The 21,640-nt window shown below is 41.1% G+C and overlaps 1 protein-coding gene across 10 annotated transcripts in view; it reads right to left on the bottom strand.

Annotated features, from left to right (window-relative positions):
• Positions 1-12,436: 12,436 nt before the first annotated feature.
• FGFR2 (fibroblast growth factor receptor 2) overlaps positions 12,437-21,640 on the bottom strand; it is an 80,432-nt gene continuing 71,228 nt past the window's right edge. For all 10 annotated transcript variants that reach the window (XM_063163088.1, XM_063163087.1, XM_063163089.1 and 7 more), the window contains 4 exons: positions 20,516-20,586; positions 18,652-18,789; positions 17,747-17,852; positions 12,437-14,198 (listed from right to left, as the gene is read on the bottom strand). In XM_063163088.1, the coding sequence (XP_063019158.1) occupies positions 14,034-14,198; positions 17,747-17,852; positions 18,652-18,789; positions 20,516-20,586 (480 nt within the window). In that variant the 3' untranslated portion in view covers positions 12,437-14,033. The remainder of the gene's footprint in view (positions 14,199-17,746; positions 17,853-18,651; positions 18,790-20,515; positions 20,587-21,640) is intronic.

The following is a 21,640-nucleotide window of genomic DNA, read 5'->3' as shown; positions in this document are numbered from 1 at the left end:
GATGGAGCAAGGAGCTTGGATGCTGCCTAGGAGGTGAGGCCAAGGTCCTTCTGCACTCTCAGGAGAGAGAAAGAGAGGTGGAAACAGCAACTTTCATTCTGTAAATCAGAAAGGAATGAGAAGGCTGGCGGTGGAAACACAGATCTGTCCTGCTTTATTTAAGGCAATGCTAAGCACTAAACGACTGGCTTTGACATGTAGGTAAAAGTGAAACTCAGACTATTGCTCTACTTTCAGACTATTGCTCTACTTTCCAAGGTTTAAAGCTCCTGCTAAATGCCTTGTTATGACATCAAATTCCAAAACAAATGCATCTATTTCCAGATGTCCACCAGTAGTACTTCAATTAAATCTGTGTTTGTCTACGTACATCTATGTCTTTCTATTCAATGCTCTGAAATAATCACATTTTCATTTGTAGGTCAAGTTTGGCTATCAGGATGTAGCAACATCAGCCTTCCTCCAAAAATAAAGCCAATTTTAAAGGTTTCTGCCTTCACACTCTCCACCCATGATCAACCCAGCATCACTGCTCACTGCCCACCACTTGCACCAGCACAGCATTTTGCAGTGCTCTGCTAGAGATTGTATTGGTGAAATCATAAAAATTATAAAACTGAAAGCAAAAATGTGGGTGCAACCACTGTCCAGACCTGTGACTGTAGAACAGGATTCTCAAAGAGCCCTTGCTGTGCTGGGTGATCTCACAGCACTCATTGCACAGGGAACTCTGCCAGCTGATGATTCCTCACCAAGGCATGGAACAGCTCCTTGTATTTCAGAATATTTTATTATCGACCCTCTCAGCCCTACAGCATTTCAACTCAATATCACTGTACAAAAACCCACCCCAGCTCTGTTTCATGGGGTATTACTCTTAAAAAACAGCAGAACAGCACTGCAGCAAAAGTGGAATATTTATCCATACGTTGATAAGGAGAGGCAGTCATAAAAAACACTTCTATCCTGGTAAAAATGAGGGTTTTAAGCATGGAGCTTTAGTAGCTGTGTCTTGTAGGCTGGAACATGCTGTGTCTCTGACTCTCCTCTCTATGAAAACTCAGAATAATTATTTTTAAAATTAACAAAACACAGGTCTGTATAAAAGGAAATCATTGAGGTATACAATTCCCTGAATACAGCTGTGAGGTCAGGAGGTCAGACACATGCTGTGTGCCAACAGCAAAAGGTTAGAGTGGATTTTTAAATCCATTATGCTCAAGAGTATGTTCAAAATCGTGAAGAAAAGGTTTGCTTCTTACTTGATATCCTCACAGCACATGAAAATCCTGAGCACTAAACATGGATTTATATTAGAAGACAGCTTCTTTCTTTATGACAGAATTATTTTGTAATCAAATGCCACAACCAGATACCACAAGAATAACCTAATGATGTAGGAACACAGAGCTGGCACAAAATAAAGTACAGCTCACAACCTCGGGCTGTGTAAACTGATGCAACTTCCTTGGTTATCCATTTATACCCTTTTATTCATTTACTTTGGTAATTCAGAAACCCAATTTAAGATTTAATATGATCTCAGGAAAGAATCCATAACGCTCAAACATCTGCAGTGATAGTCCACTGATCAATACAATGATGGCATTCACATGAATTTCAGCAGAGCACAATCGAGGGCTTGTGCTGAGCTCGGGGATATGTGTGATAAAATATTTTGGTTTAAATCACTCCCCTCTGAAAGCTAAACCTAATCTAGCAACTCAGGATTCTGGCTTCTCCAGAAGGATAAAGGAAAACAGATTTACCAGGCTGCAGTTGGGAATCTCAGCTTTCTGCCTCATGACAGCCAGTTATTCTAGAAACCCAAGTTTATCTGTCGGGTTTTGTGCTTATTTAGGAGTTGAATGAACAACTGATTTCTCAATTGAATGTTAGAGACAATAAAGTGTTTGACAGGTTTCACTTCCTTGACTGCAGAGGCTCCATGAACAGATTACAGCCTGGATTTGGATGCTCTCCTTAGGAAAACCACAGCTTGAATATTTTCTTGTATTTCTTTGTTGCCCATCTTTCATCAGTTGTTGATGGAGCTGCTCAACTCCCTGTGCTGAAGCCATTTTCTGCAGCACTGATCCCCCCCTGTCTCCCCAGATTTATTTTCCAGCCCCTGCTGTTGTTGTTGTGCCCCATTGCCTCAGACCCACGCTCGCCCTGTGTGAGACAGCCTGGGCACCAACCCTGGGCACCAACCCTGGGCACCAACCCTGGGCACAAACCCTGGGCACAAACCCTGGAAACAGCAGCACACAAACAGCACCTAAAACGACAGAAACCGTCACCAGTGCCAGCAGAAATCCTGCTGCAGAGCCCAAGTGCCCTTTTCCACTCCCATACCTGAGATCTGCCCCTCTTTTGGCACCACAGGCTGATTTCAGGATTGGTGTGACCACTCTGTGGATGAAATGGAACCTTCAGCAAAAGGCAGGAACAAATACATTTTCTATGCTTTTTCCTCCCAGAATTCTCCTCCTGCTATGCTTACAAGGCACAACTGGCAGCATCATTCCCTTGCTCATTGTCACTGTTGTGATCTGACAGAAGTGCTGCACTCACTTTTTTCTCCTTTCGCTTTTCTCTTTTCTTTTGTTGGGCAAATATCTGCAATACAAAAGTGGCAAATACAAAATTCAACTTCTGCTGATGCAAATTGTTTTAAAGGTTGCTTTTATACGTGGTCAGGGATGGCAAGACTGCAATGTTCTTGGTGTGTGGGGTCCAAAGTAGGAAGAAAATGTGAATTCACTTCAAAACCCAAGCAAATACTCATGGAATATTTTGGCAGCTATTCACCAGGTCTAGTCTGCATCACATTTTTATCTGTGTCCATTTCCCATTGCCAAACCAGTGAGACAATCCTGCTGTCTGCAGTGTTGTCCAGAAAGGACAACATCTTTGCAATGCAGAATTTGGAAGGGGATTAAGCAAACAAAAACCCCTCCAGAATTAGTTGCCAATGGTTAAAAGTGATTTGTTTATATTTGTTTTCTCCTCCTTGGGACGTGTTTGGCTTGAGCACAGCATGAAGGTGGTCCCAGTCAGGTAACCCAGACCCATCCTGCTGATGTAAAATTAGTTTTGTGTTAAATTCATGAAGCCTATGGCCACTGAAATAATAATGCTGAGAAAGACTAGGCAATATATGTAAATGGAGCACACTTAAGCTCTACCAATAATTTAGAGTATGATCAGGAGTGACTGAGAGTTAACAGAAGATAATAATTGCCCTTCTGCACTAAAACATGCTTGCTCCCTCTCCTCATCCTCATGGTTTTGATTACCTTGGGATAAACAGATTGTTCAGCAGGAGATAAACTAAGGACAACACCTTTGAGCTGGGAGTCTGGTTTATATCCTCAACCAGTGAGTTTGGCAACCACACTTTGTTATTTATGTCCCCTGATCCCAGTTTGCATGCCAGGTTATAAAAAATCCCAACCAAAAAAAAACACATATCAAAAAGCTTGTCAATACTGTGGTGGCTGCAGACATGGCTAAATGACTTTGGATGCCTCTTTAAACCCCCAAAAGTCCTCACTGCAGTTCCTTCGTTGCTGCTGGCAGAGGAGGGTGCTTCATCCACTGGATCCTTTTAGATTTCTGGGGTTGCTGACATTCTCACTGCATTCTGTGCCAAGTTTGTATTACTATATCTGTAACTTTAAAAAAAATTGGTTTTAGGCATGCAGATATCCTGCTGGTCATATGTGCAATTTGGGAGTAAACATCCAATGAGAATAGTTTCTCTAAAGGCAGCTCCAGTAAGTTTGCATTAATTAGGGGTATTTTACATGTACCCCTTAGATCCTCAATGTCAAAACTACATTTTTTTATACATCCATTTTCATCTTTATCTAAAACAAAATACAAATTGAAGAGCCAGTCTTTTCTGATACAAACAAGAAGCTGCTGGGCTGTGCATGGAGATTACTTCTACCCCAAGAAGGCAATTACTCCAGGCCCTTAATTCCACCCTTATCAATTAACTCCTTTGATGGAAGGAATTTTATCTAGTGGAAACTGGACAGAGATTTGGTCTGAAAACTTCCAGCATTTTGCCAATGAACTTGTTGCAGGGACACTAATGTGCATATCCAAGATCTCCAACTACTTAAGACTTAACAACTCCTCCAACCAAGTATAAATAAAACACAACAAAAACTGTCCAGAAAGTTCACAAATCACAGAGCCAGATTCAACTGAAGGACTAGCTCCATATCTATTAAACAAGTCACCCAAAATCTTTCTCTACCACACATTCTTTTAAATCTAATTAGGGGATCTGAGAAGAAACCAAGTTTCTCTTCTAGAGCAAGTCCTTGCTCAGACATGCCAGTAAGGACAAGGATGTTGTGGTGGTACATGAAGCTCATCAGAACCCTTCATAAAATTGGAAAAAAAGAAAACCAGGAGTTCTTTGTGCTCTATCTGCAAAGCCCAGGGACAGATGTGCCAGCAGCAGATGATATTGGTCAGGGAAGGCTGAACACGAGTGGGTTCTTTTCATTGCCTGCCAAAGCAGAGCAGCCTTGGAATGTTCCTGTAGGAAGGGGAAGAATTAGAAGTGTCTCTCTGAATCCTGCTGTTCCAGCTGCTTCTCTGACTTTTGACTTCAAACTACAATCCAGCTGCTGGTATTTTGATTCCAATTAAGTTCTGAGTGTTTTTTAAACAAAATATTTTCACAGACTGACTATTAAACGATTTCATCATGATCTGATTTCAAACAACAAATGCTTACTGAACTGCAGAGGCCGAGTCTGAGAGATGAAGAAACGTGTTTTTGGAGATTATAAAAATGCTAAAAGGATTTAACTTGGCAAGCAGAGGCCTGAGAGCTCAGTTTGCCTCAAGGGATGCCAAAGTATTGAGGGCTGTGGTAAACAGTAACCCAGACCTCCTCCATAAGCTGTCCATTAATAAGGGACCCGAGGGACGCATTATAAAATTAACAATTGGAAAATTTAAAACAAATCCAAGATCCAGCTGAGAGTGCGCAATATCCAGGTTACATGGTCAATGCAGTAGCTGTCTTTAGAAGATCATCTTGCAGAGAACATAGAAGTGAGGTTTTTTGTTCTAAAATAAAAGTGAGATGCATTTTTTAGGAGGTAAATAGGAACCAGTTACACCAGGATGAGAGCTGCTTGCTGCTGAAGCCATAGTGATGATGTGGGTCTGGCACACCTGTCCTGGGGAGCTTTAACAAGGATGGGGCTCCCTTTTGGGGGAAAAAAATAAATTTGGGAGAGCAGATTTCCCCCATCATCTGCTTGTTCCCCTGGCGCTGCTGCTGCAGGCAGAGAAGCTCTGCTGGGTGGTTCTGCAACAAGAAGCAGACAAAGTGTTCAGAGAGAGAAGAAAAATCTTACAAGCAACAATCCTGTCAAGGAGTTGGAATTGGAGCTGCAGGGCCTTTCTCCAAAGCCCTTCTGGAGACAGCAAACTGCTCTGGGCACGGAGCACCAGGAGCAGCAGCTGCTGGATTCCATGGTCCAAAACTCTGGTACAGGATTGGATCTCAACCAGCAAAACTCACCATCCCACAGGGTCACTGCAGGATTCCAGGGAATCCAATACTTCTCTATCAATTATGGTAAAACATCACAGTCTGGGTTCTGCAGCCATTGCATCTCCAGGAGAATGCTGCTGGTTTATTCAGTGTGCTTGAAGTCAAGCGTTGCATCCCCCTCACCTCCCTAGGAACAGCATAAAGTGGGCATTTAGAGATGGAGACAACTTCACCACTTTACCCTGAAACCATAAGAAGCTCAATCATATGGCTCCGAGCAAAAGGCCAATTTTAATGGCAACAAATGTCCTTGGACTCTGCTGAGAGAGATCCTTGTTCCTTTTTTAATAGTGAGTTGGAGCACTGTCGTCACAGCAGAATGAGAAGAGAAATAGTTCAGATAAAGACTAGTTTATAAGGAAAAATTAATATACAAAAATGGGAGCTGGCCTTTGTTGACTATCAAACACAGAACTAGGTTCCAGAAACACCAAAAGATTTATGAAGGGACCTAACATATAGATCAAGTAGAAAGACAAAAACTGATTTTTTAAAAAAAATTGTTTGCTTTGGAAGTTGATTCCTTTTTTCCCCTCATTCTCAGAAACCTGCCAGGATTTTCTCCACTGGGTTAAGAAGTTCTTGGGACATTGCAGCTTCCCAAGTGTGTATAGAAACATATTCTTTTCTTTTTTGCAAGAACCAACCCAATATGTGAACTGCGCAGGAGCACAGGCACCATTACTTGAGTGTCTTTCTCTTTTCATATTATTTGAAGAGCATATAGTAATTTACATATGTTTGTAGTGGCAACAGATACAACAAAAATACTAACATTTGTCAATGTGTGCAAGCTCAAGGAACACCAATGGATGGTATACATAAGACAAAAGACTTACAATGGATGGAAGAATAAAAATTTACCTTTTTTTGTTTCATTTCCTGTATATCACAGCTTCTTTGAAGAAAAAGGCTAGCTACAAAGAACAAATAAATAAATGAATAAGCGAAATTAAGCTGCTTTTGATGGTTTCCTGGAAGTCAGCTGGTGGACCAAGGCTGTGCATAGCAGCACAGTGGAAATCAAGAACTCCAGAGCTGATTAAGAAAGGGTTTGCAGATCCAGCAGGCAGCTCTGTCATGTTTGCAAGGAATCTTTGTTGTTAATTAATGAAGTGGGAATGTTCCCCCTGAAAAGGAGCACGCTGTTCATGTCTGCTCTCAGAGCAAAAGCAGACACTGGGACTGCAGAAACCACACGGATTTAGTGACTTACCCCTCTGTCATCTGATGCTGCTTTTCTTTTACCCCCACTTCGACACCAGGACTGAAAGTAAACCCCTACAAGCTTCTCTTCCCCTTGGCTCTTTTTTATTTAAATAAAAAAATCCATTTAGAACCTTTGAGGGTATATTTTGAGAGGCTGAAAACACCCAGGAAAAACATGTAAAAACCTGGAAAAAAACTATAAAAACCTGGAAAAATGAGCATCTTTCCTTTGTTTTCACTCCAGGTCTCTCGAAGCCTCAGTTCTAGTGATGTCTGAGAAGGAGTTTGTGAGCAGAATCTGGAAGCTTCAGCCCAGTTGATTGATTGTGTTTAATTGCCTTTTGGTTTCATCAAGCCAGAGCCATAAATCTGCTCTGTGTCAAACACAGGGAGTCGATTAATGGGGCAGTGGCTGTCTAGTCAGGTTACAAAGAAATCTCAATACAAATACAATTTTTTTTCTTTTTTTTTTACAAGAAATCTCAGTCTCAAATACAAAATATGGGTGCTTGAGGATGTGTGGTTTTTAAACTACTGAGCCAAAAAGTCAAATGAAGGGCAAGCAAAGAGAAAAAAAACCCAAAACACCCCACTACTTTTAACTCACAATAATAACATTTTTCCTTTTTTACCATTTTACCATTTTTATCTGGCAACATTTTTATCTAGTAACATTTTTATTGACCCTCTCAGAGCCCTGTCATGATTATGTCCATTATGTGATTACCAAATATTTATATAGCATTACTCTCCTGATTTAAAAACCTGCAAACATGTTTTTTAATTTATTTGTAGAATTTCTTGTACAGACCTAGTGTGCCTACATAATTAGAAATAAATAAAGTATTTTTAGTAAAAATTATGACAAAAGGGCTACTTAACTCTAAAGAACAAATCAACAGATTATGTTTCATTGACCAGTTGATAAATAAATATTACAACTCCACTGACATGACTGAAGTCTTGGATTACATCAGCTGAAGAAGCCCCACCATTTGTTATAGCAGCTGTCAGGGAGCAAGTCTTGGAAATTTCAAAGGAGTGAGAAAATACCAATTTGAAAAAATATATAGGAAAAAATTTATTACTTACAATTCTCAGCAGAAACCCAAATGTTTGGGGGGGTTTCTCAATTCTCTGACCTGAAAAATGCAAGTTCTTTTAAAAAATAAACTTACTGAAAATAACTGACATAGACTCAAGAAAATAGGTAAGAATGGGGAGTATTCATGGAAGAAAAAGCTTCAGCAGGCCAGGATTTCCCCAGGAATTTTTGTGGTGATGGAAAACTATTCTCAAGTGCTTTTGGCAGCCAGGATTTGGCACATGAGCCTTGAAACCACGTAAGGAGATGAACCCCAATTTCCCCAGCAGTGTCACACCTGCTCTGTCCAGCCCTCTGGACACCCAAAGCCCCATTCTCATGGCAGAGCCCTCACTTACTGAATTTGGTATTCTGCAGGCAATTTGTGCATCTCTGGGCCAAGAAACTTTTGGAATAAGAAGTCTTGCATGCTGCTGAGAAACCTAAAATAAATCATAGTTGTGCCAGGGTCTCATCTAGACAAAATACTGCACCTTGGTTACCTTCTCTAAGGTGTCTTTAAAACAGTTTTGGGGGAGTATTGATTTTTTTTTTTTTTCCCCATAAATTGTATTTCCCATTGGTTCCAGTATAATGGGCCATGGATTTCCAGCTGGGACACCAGGGCTCCTTCTCCACCCTCTCAGACAATTCAGAGATACCCTAAAATAAATCATAGCTGTGCCAGGGAAACTCATCTAGACAAAATATTGGACCTTGGTTACCTTCTCTCAGATGTCTTTAAAAGTTTTGGGGGAGTTTTGATTTTTTCCCCCCGTGAATTGTATTTCCCATTGGTTCCAGTACAATGGGCCATGGGTTTCCAGCAGAGACACCAGGGCTCCTGCTTGCTGGCCTCTTTCTCCACCCTCTCAGACAATTCAGAGATGCTAAAGCAGAAGAGTTGAGCTGCTCCCCCGGCACAGAGAATTATTAGTCCTCCCTGGAAAATGAGGGTTCTGGAAAAGCTTTCCCAGAAATTCACTATTTCAAGGAAAAGAACCTGGTCCCAACACCCGGTGGAAATGGGACCAGGTCCCTCACAAACCATCCCAAAAACCATCCTGGCCTCACTCACAGCCTGTGGTTCCAGGGGACAAATGCTGGAAAATCAGGAAAAAACCTGTCAAAATCTGGTTGATACTCTGAGCAATATGGAAATCTTTGCTCCTTCAAAGTGTATTCTTCAAGGAAACCTCATCTTCAGCCTGAACTGGAAATAAAACATTGAGCAAAATTATTTGTGGTAACTGGATGCCACTCAGAGCTAGTCTGTTCTGGTTTGACAAAATCTGAATACTCCATTTCCTACTTTGACATTTTATGCCATTGTTATTAAATAGCTGCAAAATGGCTTCATTTCCTTCTGACTCCTTATCATTCTGATAAAGTCAAAATACTCTGTAGGGCACTCTTGCTCTAGAAAGCTTCTGACAAAACACTGCACAGGAATCCAATCCCAACATTTTTGGCCAGCTGTGATAATCACAAACAAGCCAGGACCTGACATTTAACATCCTTAATAGAGGGGGATCTCTCTTGTTAAACGCATCACTAAATTGAATTCACTGAACAATACATCCCACTGACAGCCTCCACATGTGCCAGCACAGCTTTCCAGGGCTCTGCTGCAGATCTGGGTTACCTTTGGCCAACAGCACAGATTTGCAAAATCGCAAAGTTTCAGCTGGAGAGGACCCTGGAGAGCATCTTGGCCAACCTTGTGTTGAAAGCTGGGCCTTGTATGAGGTTATCCACGGCCCTGGCAAGCCAAGTTCCTGAATATCTACGGCCAGGAAGATTCCACAGCTTCTCCAGGCAGCTCATCCCAGTGTCCAAGTGGTCCCAAAGTGAAGAAATTGCTCCTAAAATTCAGATAGAAGTACCCTGAAGCAACTGGTACCTCTTCCCCCTGTTCCCTCAGCATTGTCTCCATCTCCTCTCTCCTCTAGGAGCCCTACAGAAAAGGTTAACAGGTAAATCTAATAAAAGGGGATAAAAAAAGACTTGCACCACAGAATCTGCTGCATTTCAGCTGTTTGTAACATTCAGGACTCGTGGCAACAAAAGCTCAGGGGTACAGACATTTTCACAGGCAGTCTTCCCAAGAACAAACTGTAGGAGGCACCTTATGCCTCATCCCAACAACCTTATTACATTTACTGTGGACAAATCAATGAATTTTTTCTAATTATTAGATCAAATTATGCAACTACAGAACTTCCTGATTATGGAATGGACAGATGACCTTTCAAAAACAGGTGTTGGTTGGATTTTTTTTCGCCTTTCTATGGCTGGGGGAATTTTTTTATGAATAGCAACTATTTACATCTTTTTTTTTTGTCTCAAGTATGTTTGGCCACTTAAAAAAATGTAAATAAAACTAAAACATATTAAAGTTCCTAGGACTTGTCTTCTGAAAATATTTTGTTTTTCCTAAACAGACATACACTTAAAATTTCCTGCACTACAGAAAAATCTCTAAAACTCATCACTGGTATTAACCTTCTCTTGGTTTAATTTATCACTTTGAGACCATTGAACCTTTCACTAAAATGATGCTCTCTAAACCTCAGGGTTCTGTGGTGCTTTTTTCTCAAGGGTTAGACATGAAAATTGCTGCACTGTCCACACACCTTTGCTCATCTTGCCTCCAGAAATAAAACAGTCAATTTCTTTGTTTTTAGACAAATTTGTAACTCACAGCACAGCTGAACTCTTTTGTAAAGGCAAAATGAACCAGATATTGGATGGTATAACATCAACAGAAAAAAGAACAAGCTGTATTCTTATCTGATGCATACAGCCTGCGCTATTTGGTATATTATAGCCAAAAATTGCAGTCCTGTCTGGAATATCACCCTGATATATCACCCCTGCTGCTTGCTAAATTACAGTAAAACAGTGGAAACCCTCCAAAATAGGCAACATCAGCTTGTTCATGGATTTGAGCTGCAACAAACCTCACTTCTACATCATTTTCCCATATATTACACAGAGTTGATTCAAATCAATACCTGAAGGAGGGACAAAACCCAAGGAGATGCTGAAGGGAACTGATCACACCCCTCATTATCCACATCACTGTGAATCCACTTCCTGACAAAATGCACTCTCCATCACTGCTCCCATTAATCACTTTACTTTCACATGAGATAGCAATCCCAGATCCTCAAGCCTTCTCCTCATGAACCATCCAAAGGCAGGATTTCCCCTTTGAACAAATTTCAGTACCAGATTTTTAATTTCTGGTGCCTGGTTTCCTCTTGCTACTCCACACACAGAGGATTTTCTGCTTCTCCCCCCAAAACTGAGGCTTCCGTGCCCTGCCCTAGAGCCAGGGTTTCCACAGAAGGAAATCATTCAGCAGGCAGAGGAGAAGAAAGTCTTCAAATAGCAGGAAAGAATAAAAACTTAATCCAGGGATTACAGTATAAAATTAGGAAAACGGCATAACAAACTTCAGATAACATTTGTGGAAGTGTAGAATACCTCCAAGGTGCAAATCTAACTCTCTGAGAGCTAAAAACATGAACACAGAAAAACCAAATCACCTGTTTAAAACAAAATCAGGGCAACAAATAAATTTACATTAATTAACAGCACCTTTCCACCACATTTCTGCATGTTTTCATCCTGTTATTTTAAAAAGGTACCAAAGTAGAAGAGATGCACTTAAATCCATTCCAATACAAGCAGAGCAAGTTTCAAGATGCTCTGAGAGCCTTTAAAAAAAATCTTGAAACCAGACATGTGTCATTACAACCACTGTGGTTTCTGTCACAGTAGCCACCACTGCTGATTATTGGAACAGAGGTTGTGGGGAAAGGGAATTATGGTTTCCAGTGAAGTCAGTGGGAATCTCCCAATCAGATAATTCTTAATTGGAAACCACCAGTTTTTAACAGAAACTTTTTTAAGGAGTTTCTTAGGGTTGGCATGGGGTTTTCAGTCAGAGTAGAAAGAGGCAGAAATGAAGCAAAGAACATTTTGGCATCTGGAGCACTTCCAGAGCACGTGGTGAAGAGCACATCCAACATCCCTCTCCAGGATAACCTGCAGCAATGTGACCAGAAAGTTCTGCCTCAAGCACAGGCTGTTTAGGGGTGTCTTCCTTCTGCTTTCAAGTTTAAAAAAAAAAAAAAGGAAAAAATACAACAGAAAACTTTTAAACTCTTGCCATGACACCAAACTTTTTCCCTCTTTCCATCTGTTATGATTTTTTTTAAATCTCCCATGCAAATGGTCCTCCAGCCTGCCCTGAATGAATCAGAAACCTCACTAATTAAAGGATACAGCCTAAATAAAAAGAGAACATACTTTGGGTCTACATTATGAACACTTCAAGTCATTTTCCACCAAAGATGTACATATGTTTACTCAAATAACCCATGATATTCATGAGTAGACTTTTAAAACACAGAGGCAAAAGCATTATTCCTGAAAGGATTGCTTTGTAATGTAGGATCTATGATAAGGTCCAAAGGAAGATTTTCTGGACATGTTCCATCGCTTCATGTTCAGGAAACCATTTTGTATGACACAATGGATTAGGAAAAATAAGCTGCATGACATTTATTTTGTAATTTTAACATTAATATCTGTAGAAACATTTTATTGTCAGTACAAAAGTTAACAGATTTTAATACTTATTTTACCCAATTAAAAATTATTTAAAAAAAAAACCAAAACCAAAACAAACACACCACCACATTAAACAGTGAAATTTGCATTCATATTCCATGGCCATATCAAAGTGAATGTTCTGAAAGTAAAAATACAAGATTCTGTAAAAAAGATGCAAACAACAGTGATATTCTAGCAGAGGCCAGTGCTACACCTACTGTTATGGAATGGTTCAGAAGGAAATACTGGAGTCAGCATGAATTAATCCCCTAAAAAGATGCTGATATTCCTATGGCAAGCTGTCATTATAAACAACTTCTCTCTTTTTAACTTAAGTTACAATAGAGGGATAAAGGCAAAAGATCCAGGCCAAAAGGTCTGGAACCTATTATGCAACAGAGGCAAGAGAATTGTGGATAATTTGATGCATGTGCAACTCAGGGTAGAAGCTCAGCTCCTTTTAGAGCAGTCTGTTCTGCTGTGGTTATAGATCAATTCATGTCTCTCCTTACTTTAAGAACCTTCTTCAAAATGTCCTTTATTTTCTTTCTTTTTTTTGGGGGGAGTGGAACGACTCTGCTTTTTGGACCTTAAAGGAAAAAGACTTTCTTGTTAAAGGATTTGGTTGTGATAAGAATAATCATCTGACACTGCAGTTTTTAAACACAAATAAATCAAAAGTTTAATTTCCCCAAATTAGTTATATACTGTAAATATTTCTTTTCTTAAAGATCTGAAAACTAGTAAAGTCTGAGCAATATATCTACTAGTCCTCTGTGCTGCCTGCATAGAAATGCCATTTAAATTACAAAAACACAACAACCCTATAAACGATTAACTGTTTTGTACATTACCAATTAGTTAATAAATTAATGATATACCATTTTCCCTGAAAGCAAAGTATTTTCCACCTTTGGATGGTGAAAATTAAGAAATTCTGTGTAAGAACAGCATTTAGCAAATAGCTGTTAAAAAAGAGACTAATTTGCTAAGTGGATTGGGACATCCATTTTTTAAATCAATACAAAAAATAATTCATTGTAAATATATATAATATATATTTATACATATTTTTGAATATATTTACATACATCCAGCACCTATATACTGCATTTGTGCTCTGTAAGTGTGTGCCAACATATATTTTCTCCAAATATTACAAAATAAACAAGAAAGGCAGACCCAGAGTTTGCCTCAAGTCCGACCGGTCCATTGTACAAACAAAGTCTGTTGCAGCTCACAGGAAGCCAGAAAATTGATAGCAATGGGTATCTCGACACAGCTCATAAACATTCTTCTTTCTTGGGAACATCTGAAAGCCGCAAGTGATGAGAATCACTTTATGTAGGTTCCGACCGCTTTCCTCCAAATTTTTTTTTTCCTTTTTTCTTCTCTCTCTCTTTTTTTTTTTTTTTTTTCCGCATTTCCTATGTACAAGCAGAAACGTGAAGGTCCTGGAGGAAAGCTTTAGCTTTGCACACGGTAGGTAGCTTTGATGTCCTCGCCTCTTTGCTCCTCCTTTCATGTTTTCACGCTCCCGTTCATGTGCTGGTACTTGGGGAGACAAGGTTCGTAAGGCATCGGGTCGGGCGAGAACACCGAGTCATCCCCCGAGGAACACGAGCTCCTCGTGTCGGGGTAGCTGGGGGAATACTGTTCCAGAGGCCCACTGAGGTCCAGATACTCCTGTGGCAAGAGGAATGAAAGCAGTTTTTAGCCAGCGAAGAGAGCTGACAATAAAATGTCACCACCGCGCGGGTTTTGGGAGGGAGCGGTTTGGGAATGACGCTCACTCGCTGTGAAATCAGCTGCCTTCAAAACTGCCTCGTTGCCTAAATACCTCATAAAACAAGGAGCTCGGCTAGGGGAAGAAAAAACAAGCCAATAACACGGTATTTTCTGAAGTCCAACATCACCAGCATTAGCTGTGTCAGTGGGAATAAACATGGCAACCACATCAAAAGAGGGCTTTTCACTCGCAATGATAAAAACGAAATTTCATCCTAAATAGAACCATTTTTCTTTAGCACATGGTAGTGATTTGGAGAGGGAAAGACGCTTCCAACTCTGTATGCCTTTGGTCACTTTGAATCTCTGTTTTATATTCTGTGATATTAAATTTGTGTTTCAACATGCAGTGGCATACGTGCAAAAAAGATCTGAAGGAAAAACAAAATCAAATTCACACGATTTGGGTTTTTGACACCACATATTTGTGTCTTGTGTGTCCCAGAGTAGCCATGACCAAAGCAGTCATTAAAAAAGGAAATATCATCTGCTGAATCCAAGTTTTGGGTTAAGGCTCTTTTGCTAGAAACAACAGTTTTGGCAAGAGAATAAAGTTATTTTTCCCCTTGAAATGTTCCTTCTCTTTCAACTTCTAAAGGCAGCTGCATTCATTTAAATGCAATCTCTTCATTTGCTAAACCACAAGTCATGATCGTACTGACGAGTCGAGTCTTCCACCTCAGTCAGTATTTTATGCTGCTGTGCTTAGGTTTGGGGTAATTTAGTCCTTTGGCTAACATTCCTTTTTTGAAGTCAGAGGTTCAGTCATTACCATCTTAAGGGTTTAAAAATGGTCATCATTTTAAAAGGAGGGTGTGGTATGTTTTAAAATGCTGGAAAATTTAATAGGGACCAAAAGGAGGGAGTTTGGATCTATTGATTACTGACTATGTGGCTGCCCAGGCTCTTGAAAAATCCACGAGGGCAATCCTGTTACATACTTGTGGATTAGAAAATCAGCCCTATGTGAGCAGAAATAATCAGACATTTTCTAAATAGATAGAAGAAGAAAGGATCCCAGTCTTTGAAGAACCAGGGCTTTCCCAGGGGCTATCAGACATGGCTCATCATATCAGAAGACTCGATGGAACTCAGATATGAATTCAGTATTGCAGGTAGGGTCCTTATCCAGTGCCAATAGCCAGAGTCACACCAAGGGACACAAGAACCAGCACCAGGTTGGTTTCTGGTGCTGACAAAGCACCACGGCCACCAGGCTGACTCCTGGTGACTTCTGCTCACTTGGGTCACAGAAACATGGGAATGAGACCCTTTTGGGGAAAAAAACCCAGCAATAAAACACATTAAAAACCCAACAAGCAAAGATTCAACATGGAAAAGAATGAGGTGTTACTATTTAAGCAGAAATCATTACTTGCACAAAAGCAGAAGAAATTATTGGCTGCCCCAGCAAAATGAGTTGTTGGGCAAACCAGATTGAGCCAGGGCTATCCTGGGGGGCAAGGGAGAGTGGAGAGAGGATAAGCAGTGAGCCTGGAGGACCTGCACTTCAGGAAGACCATGCAGTTTACACAGAATCAGAGATCTCCAAAGCTGTGGAGGAAAGTGGGACACTTTGGAGCTCTCAGGAGACACCGAGATGACGACAAGCAATCGGGAACATGAAACGCGCTGCGAAGACAAGTGGAACAATTTGCTTTCTATGTCCAGGGTAAATAGGACAAAAGCAATATCTGATGTTGAAAGATTAGAGATTAGGAAAACAAAGCAACAGGCTGTCCAGAGGCGATGCCGAAATACAGCAGTGGAGATCTGTGAGGACAAGTTACATAAACATCTGTCAGGAATGACAAACGTATAGTGGGCCCTGCCATAGGCCCATCAGATGGACTGGATGTGTTCCTAAGCTTTTTCCAGACGTTTTTTCCTATGATTCTAGTCTAAAGTAATTTACATAACCCTAAAGGCCTTTTCAGGTTAACTTTGAGATCATTCCAGGTCTGTGAGCAGTACGGGGTTGGGAAGGCTCGATGGTTAAACGCACGCAAGAAAGAAAGCAATATCCTTTCCCAGGCTTGGAATTGCAGCCCAGAACCTCCCTCTTGAATTTGCAAACACAAATCCAGTCCAAGCCACCCAGCACTCTGCAGTGGCAGCCAGCCCACCTCCAACTGGTCTTGTGAAATCATGTATGAATTAGGCAGGAAAAGATGCAGGGAGTAATGGATGAGGTGAAAATGGTAACAGGACACAGGGCTACATCCATGGCTCCAGAGAGAGAGCATATTCCTTCATATCTCACCCTGAAGGTGCCACTTTTTAGAGAAAGCCTTAAAAACAGAACCCAGATAAATTCACAGCTGCTACTGAAGCCAAAGAATCTTTTTCGATCAGATCTGGGCAAATGATCATAAAAAATGCCACCTCTTTATTCAGGTTCTCCTGTCATCTCCATTGTGAAAAGGCTTTCCCAAAGCTGCTCCACAATCCATTTTTTATTTCTCAAACAATTCAAAAAAATTAGAACATAATAATGTTGAGAAGCCACATAGAGTGATTCAAATCTTCTTTTCTACAAAGGAGCAATAACAAATACCAAAATCTTGTTTTGAAATGGTCAAATCCAGTTGTTGCAACTTTCCGGTGTAACTGCTTTGTTCTTTTTTTGCTCCCATTAAGTATTTCATTTCTCAGAAATAATAGGAGTTTGTAGAATATTTCTGGGACACCAAGTATTGTCTCTCAGAAGAAATTTCCACCAAAAGAATCAACATTTCCATCACTTGTGACTTTCCTCAAGGTGCACGTGGTTCAGCGATAAGAGGACTGATTCCTGTGTGAATACCCTAATCAGTGTGTTCCTTGCTAAAACTAATAATATCTCAGACCTCTGAAAGAAAGCTCTTCAAACAAAGCCTTCCTGCGTTCACACAGCCCAACCTGCAGCAGTGCTAGGCAGGACCTTTGGATAATTGGATGGCTGTTTGCACATCCCCCGTGGGTCCTCATTCCCTCCACAGAGAGCTGTTGCAGTGAACCTAATTCACTCTCAGACACATCATCTGAAATCTGCCACTGACGGTTTCTCCTCTCCTGACCTACATAGCAAGGCTGGGAATCAAAGTGAGCCAGCGAATGAGAGCCACCAGGAACTCCACACCCCTCCCTGACGTGCAATTCCTGCTGAAACACAAACACTGCCCCTCAACCTGCCACGTGCCCGTCCCTCAACACCAAAACCATCCAGAGATGCAGTGAGAAACAAACAAAAACTCCTCAAAGATGTGTTTCTTTTGAGTTACATAATGGCAGGAGAGCCAGGATTTCATAGGATACATAGCTTAGCTGTGTGTAACCTCAGAGGACAATGACAAACAGAATAAGGAGTGAACCTGAGCAGGATTTCATAATTGAATAAATTCCATCTGTCCCCTGAACCATTTTTCCTGATCAGCAGCTTGTGGGGGGGGAGACACTTTACCTACCTCATTAGTTGTGAGAGTGAGGATCCGATCCAAGTCCTCCACCAACTGTTTGAAAGTGGGTCTGTGAGAAGGCACAGCATGCCAGCAATCTCTCATCATCATATAGCTGGAAGAAACACACATTTGCCTGGCTTAATTAAAATCACACATCCTCCTCACAAACCTTTCCACGCACAGTCAGGGCTGCCCTTCACAAGGAAAGCAGTGAGCACACACAGCTCTGCTCAATGGAACACTGAAAATCCCCAAACCTGGACAACACCCCCTGTCTCAGAGGGGCTTCCTACTCCTGTCTCTCCCTTGCTCAGTGTCTAAATTACCTTTTTGTGGGCCCAATTCTGTGGCCCAGCAACTTCAAAAGTATTAAATTACTATATTTTTAACATGTCAGGGATTGCAGTCTTTGTGAAGAAATTAAAATGCAAAAAAAAATTTAAATATAGTTAAGGTCTGTATTGGAATACCTGAAATCACGCTCCCCACACCACCAGGAGATAATGCTGTGCTAAAACAGGACTTCCCAGATGTATTTTGTTATGCATAAAAGCAGCCTGATGTACCTCACCTTTGATTAGTGGTATGTGCAACATTTATGAATTTCCACGTTGGTAACATTAAAATCAAACAAATATGGGCGTAAAAACACTGACAGAGACTGGCCTGCAGATGATTTCTTCTTTCTGCAATAGGATCACAGCAGGGTGTGCAAAGAAGCATCCTGTGCCAAACATTCCCTGAAACCCTTCCCATACCTTTCCCTTACACATCTATACCCTCACAAACATCCTGAATTTTAGAGTCCAGCAGTTCTGGAAGTGTTTGATTCTTCTGGGGGTGGCACTAAACACATGAACTCAGCACAGCTGTGCCCCTCAGCCCTGGCACAGCAAGATCAATGTCCTTACAGCTCGTTGGTGCAGTTGGCAGGTTTGTCCATCCGGTGCCCCTCTTTAAGCAGCTTAAAAAGTTCCTCCACTGGGATTCCTGGGTAGGGTGACCCTCCTAAGGTGAAGATCTCCCACATTAACACACCAAATGACCAACTGCAAATCAAAGAGAAAACTGCATTAATAGACCTGCCTGGAAACAGAGAATCCCATCCCTCCTAGAGGTGTTTAAGCCAGGTCTGCCTGCCCAGAGCAGGACAGGGATCTGGGAAGTGCATCAGAGGGAAGGACAGCATTTGGGATGGGGACTGACCCCAGCATGTTCCCAAATCCCCTCTTCTCCTCTGTCTGGTGTGCTCTGAGCACTGCCCAGCACTGCATCTTCACAGCTTAATGACTTATAGAGCCCTCCCAGCCCAGCTGGGGTGCAATTATGTGGCAGGATATTTTGGAAAAAGCAGACTGCTCAAAACAAAAATATTTTGCGTCACCCTGCCTTTCTTTTATTGTTTTTTTTTTTCTCTCTTTTGTTGCTAACTTCTGCTAGGAAATGAAGTGGGATAATTTTTAAGCCAGCTTTCCTGCCTCATCCTGCCTGGCTGGCAAGCTGGGGCTCTGTGGCAGGCAGCTCTGCCAGGTGAGCACCAGCACAGAGCCTGCACTGGCTCCCCAGCTCCTCTGCAGCTCCCCCAGCTCTGTATTTTAGTAAACTGTTTGCACAAACTTACAATAATATTATCTTTAGCCATCTTCAAAGCCACCACGGGGCCAAGAGTCTCCAAGGCCCAGCACTGAAATCCTCGTGCTCCCTGGCTGCTGAGGAGCTCAGGCTGACTCTCAGTCCCCAGCCAGTGAAGTGGTTTACTCCAGGTTAACTTAAATATTTTGCCAAGATGTTATTTTAAAACACAGTTTGATCCACCCTTAACCTGTGTATATAGTTTCCTTTGTAAATGATGTGGAGATTGCAGGAAACGCCTCAGCAAATGATTTTCTTAAGGAGAGAGAAGCTTGGAAACTGCTCCAGGTTAAAGAAAGAAGAGATACTTCTTATTTTCTCCATCCTGCCTTTTTCCTTTTTAACCCTGCACTGACTTGCATAACCTTTTGCTCCTCTGCTGGGAAGCATCCAGCCCTTTACAGTTAATAGTTTTTCTTGGAGAAATAAAAAACAGAATCTTCATCTGTATTGCATAAGAAATAAATGTCTACTTCAAGCACATAGAACTGTAATAGGAAGCAGAATAAACCCTGAGCAGTTGCATCAGCCAGTGGCTCTGTGCACACATTAAAAGAGTTTTGAACTGTCAGAGTCCAATGATTTCCTATTACATGTGAAGTACTGCTGGGAAGCAACTCCACTTCTGAAAATCAGAGAAAACTTTTCCAGCGTGCCCAGCCTACGTTTTACTGCACCGAATCTCAGCACAGATTTTTATAAGAAGTTTTCAGGAACTTTCTCCTTTTTTTTTTTTTTTGTCGTTCTTTTCTCTCTCTCCTTTTATTTTTTTAAACCTGAAGGAAGTCCAGAGCATGTCAAAAGGCAAGCAAATTAGATAGACTCTTTGTAGCTGCACATCCGTAAATAAGTTCAAGGGGGGAAACTTCCGCAGTGACAGAAGGAGGTTAGCATTTTCCACCTTTCATGTGCTTTGAAGCTGGGCAGATTAGTAACAGAGCACTGGTTAGCAGTCTACCATAAAATCCTCACTTTCTAAGGGCAAGTCCCGTTCCATCTATTAATATGTGAAACAGAATGAAAAGTCTTAAAGGTAAAGGGCAACAGCAAAATATACATGAAATATCCCAAATTTTAACAAACTCAAAGCAAAACAAGCCTCCCTTCCCATGCCCAAAACCCCAGTGAGATCAGGCCACTTACACATCACTTTGATGTGTGTAAACTCTGTCAAACAGAGCTTCTGGAGCCATCCACTTTACTGGAAGCCGTCCCTGTGAGTTTGGAGAGGAAGAGGAATTAAAATGGCAGCAATTGGCAGGATGATTTCTCTAAGAGCTGTCTGCTAAAGCAACCAGCACATAATTTACCTTGAGCATTTTCAGTGACAGAACACTAAGATGGGCTAAAATACAGAGACTGTTATAAAAATGGATACAAGCATTGAACATAAAATTAAAAGCAATTAAGAGTTCCCAACGATTTTCCAGAGTGCTTGCTAGGAGAATGGTAGGATAAGTAGATCAAAATCAATAGTATCATTCTGCAATGGCTCTTTAAAGATAAAAACCCCCACAATTATTAAACTTCTGAAAAACAAGCCTGCCTGCAAAAATAAATTGATTACTAAATCCAAGACTTTTGTTTTCCTGTCCCAAAGCTCACAGTCAGAGCTGCCTGTTGCTTTGCACTGAGCCTGAAATGAAGAAGGTTCAATCCCCTCTAATGCTGCTGTATATGGTGGCTCTGGCTTTTGGAAGTAGGCAGATGTTAAATTAAAATGCCACTAATCACTTAGTGATTTTCATAAATAAGCCACTTAACATGATTGTTAATACAAAGCCATATTTATACAAATAAAATCTGTGGAACTCAATGAGTTCTGCAGAGTTCCCATCACATCCCAAGTGCAGCTCAGCAGGACCTGAAGAGATCCCCTGAGGAGGTGTCAGGAGCTCAAACCAGGTATCACTGCTACATCCCAAATGTTTTATCTTCCTGATTTGGTACAGGCTAAGCAGCAAAACAGTGACAATGTGGGGAGTAAAATAAATTTTCTCTATCTCTAGCCCCACTTTGAGATCACCATCACAATCTGCAACAAGCTAAGTACAGGCACAGGCTGAAGGCTGAATGTGACATCACCACAAGTAAACAGGATTTTTATTGTGGTTGTTGCTGGCATTGTTTGTATTGCAAGATCCTAGGCTGGGTGCTAAACCAGCTGGGATCAGCAGGAATATTTCCAATTATTACGACTGACTGGAGTCAAGGACACAATAAAAAAAAAAGTTATTGTATTTCAGCATTTCTAACCCTCCAATATGC

This window comes from Melospiza melodia, chromosome 9, assembly GCF_035770615.1.
Source record: "Melospiza melodia melodia isolate bMelMel2 chromosome 9, bMelMel2.pri, whole genome shotgun sequence".
NCBI classification, from domain to species: Eukaryota; Metazoa; Chordata; class Aves; order Passeriformes; family Passerellidae; genus Melospiza; species Melospiza melodia.
The sequence above is the reverse complement of the archived record's forward strand: the minus strand, read 5'-3'. Positions and strand labels throughout refer to the sequence as shown.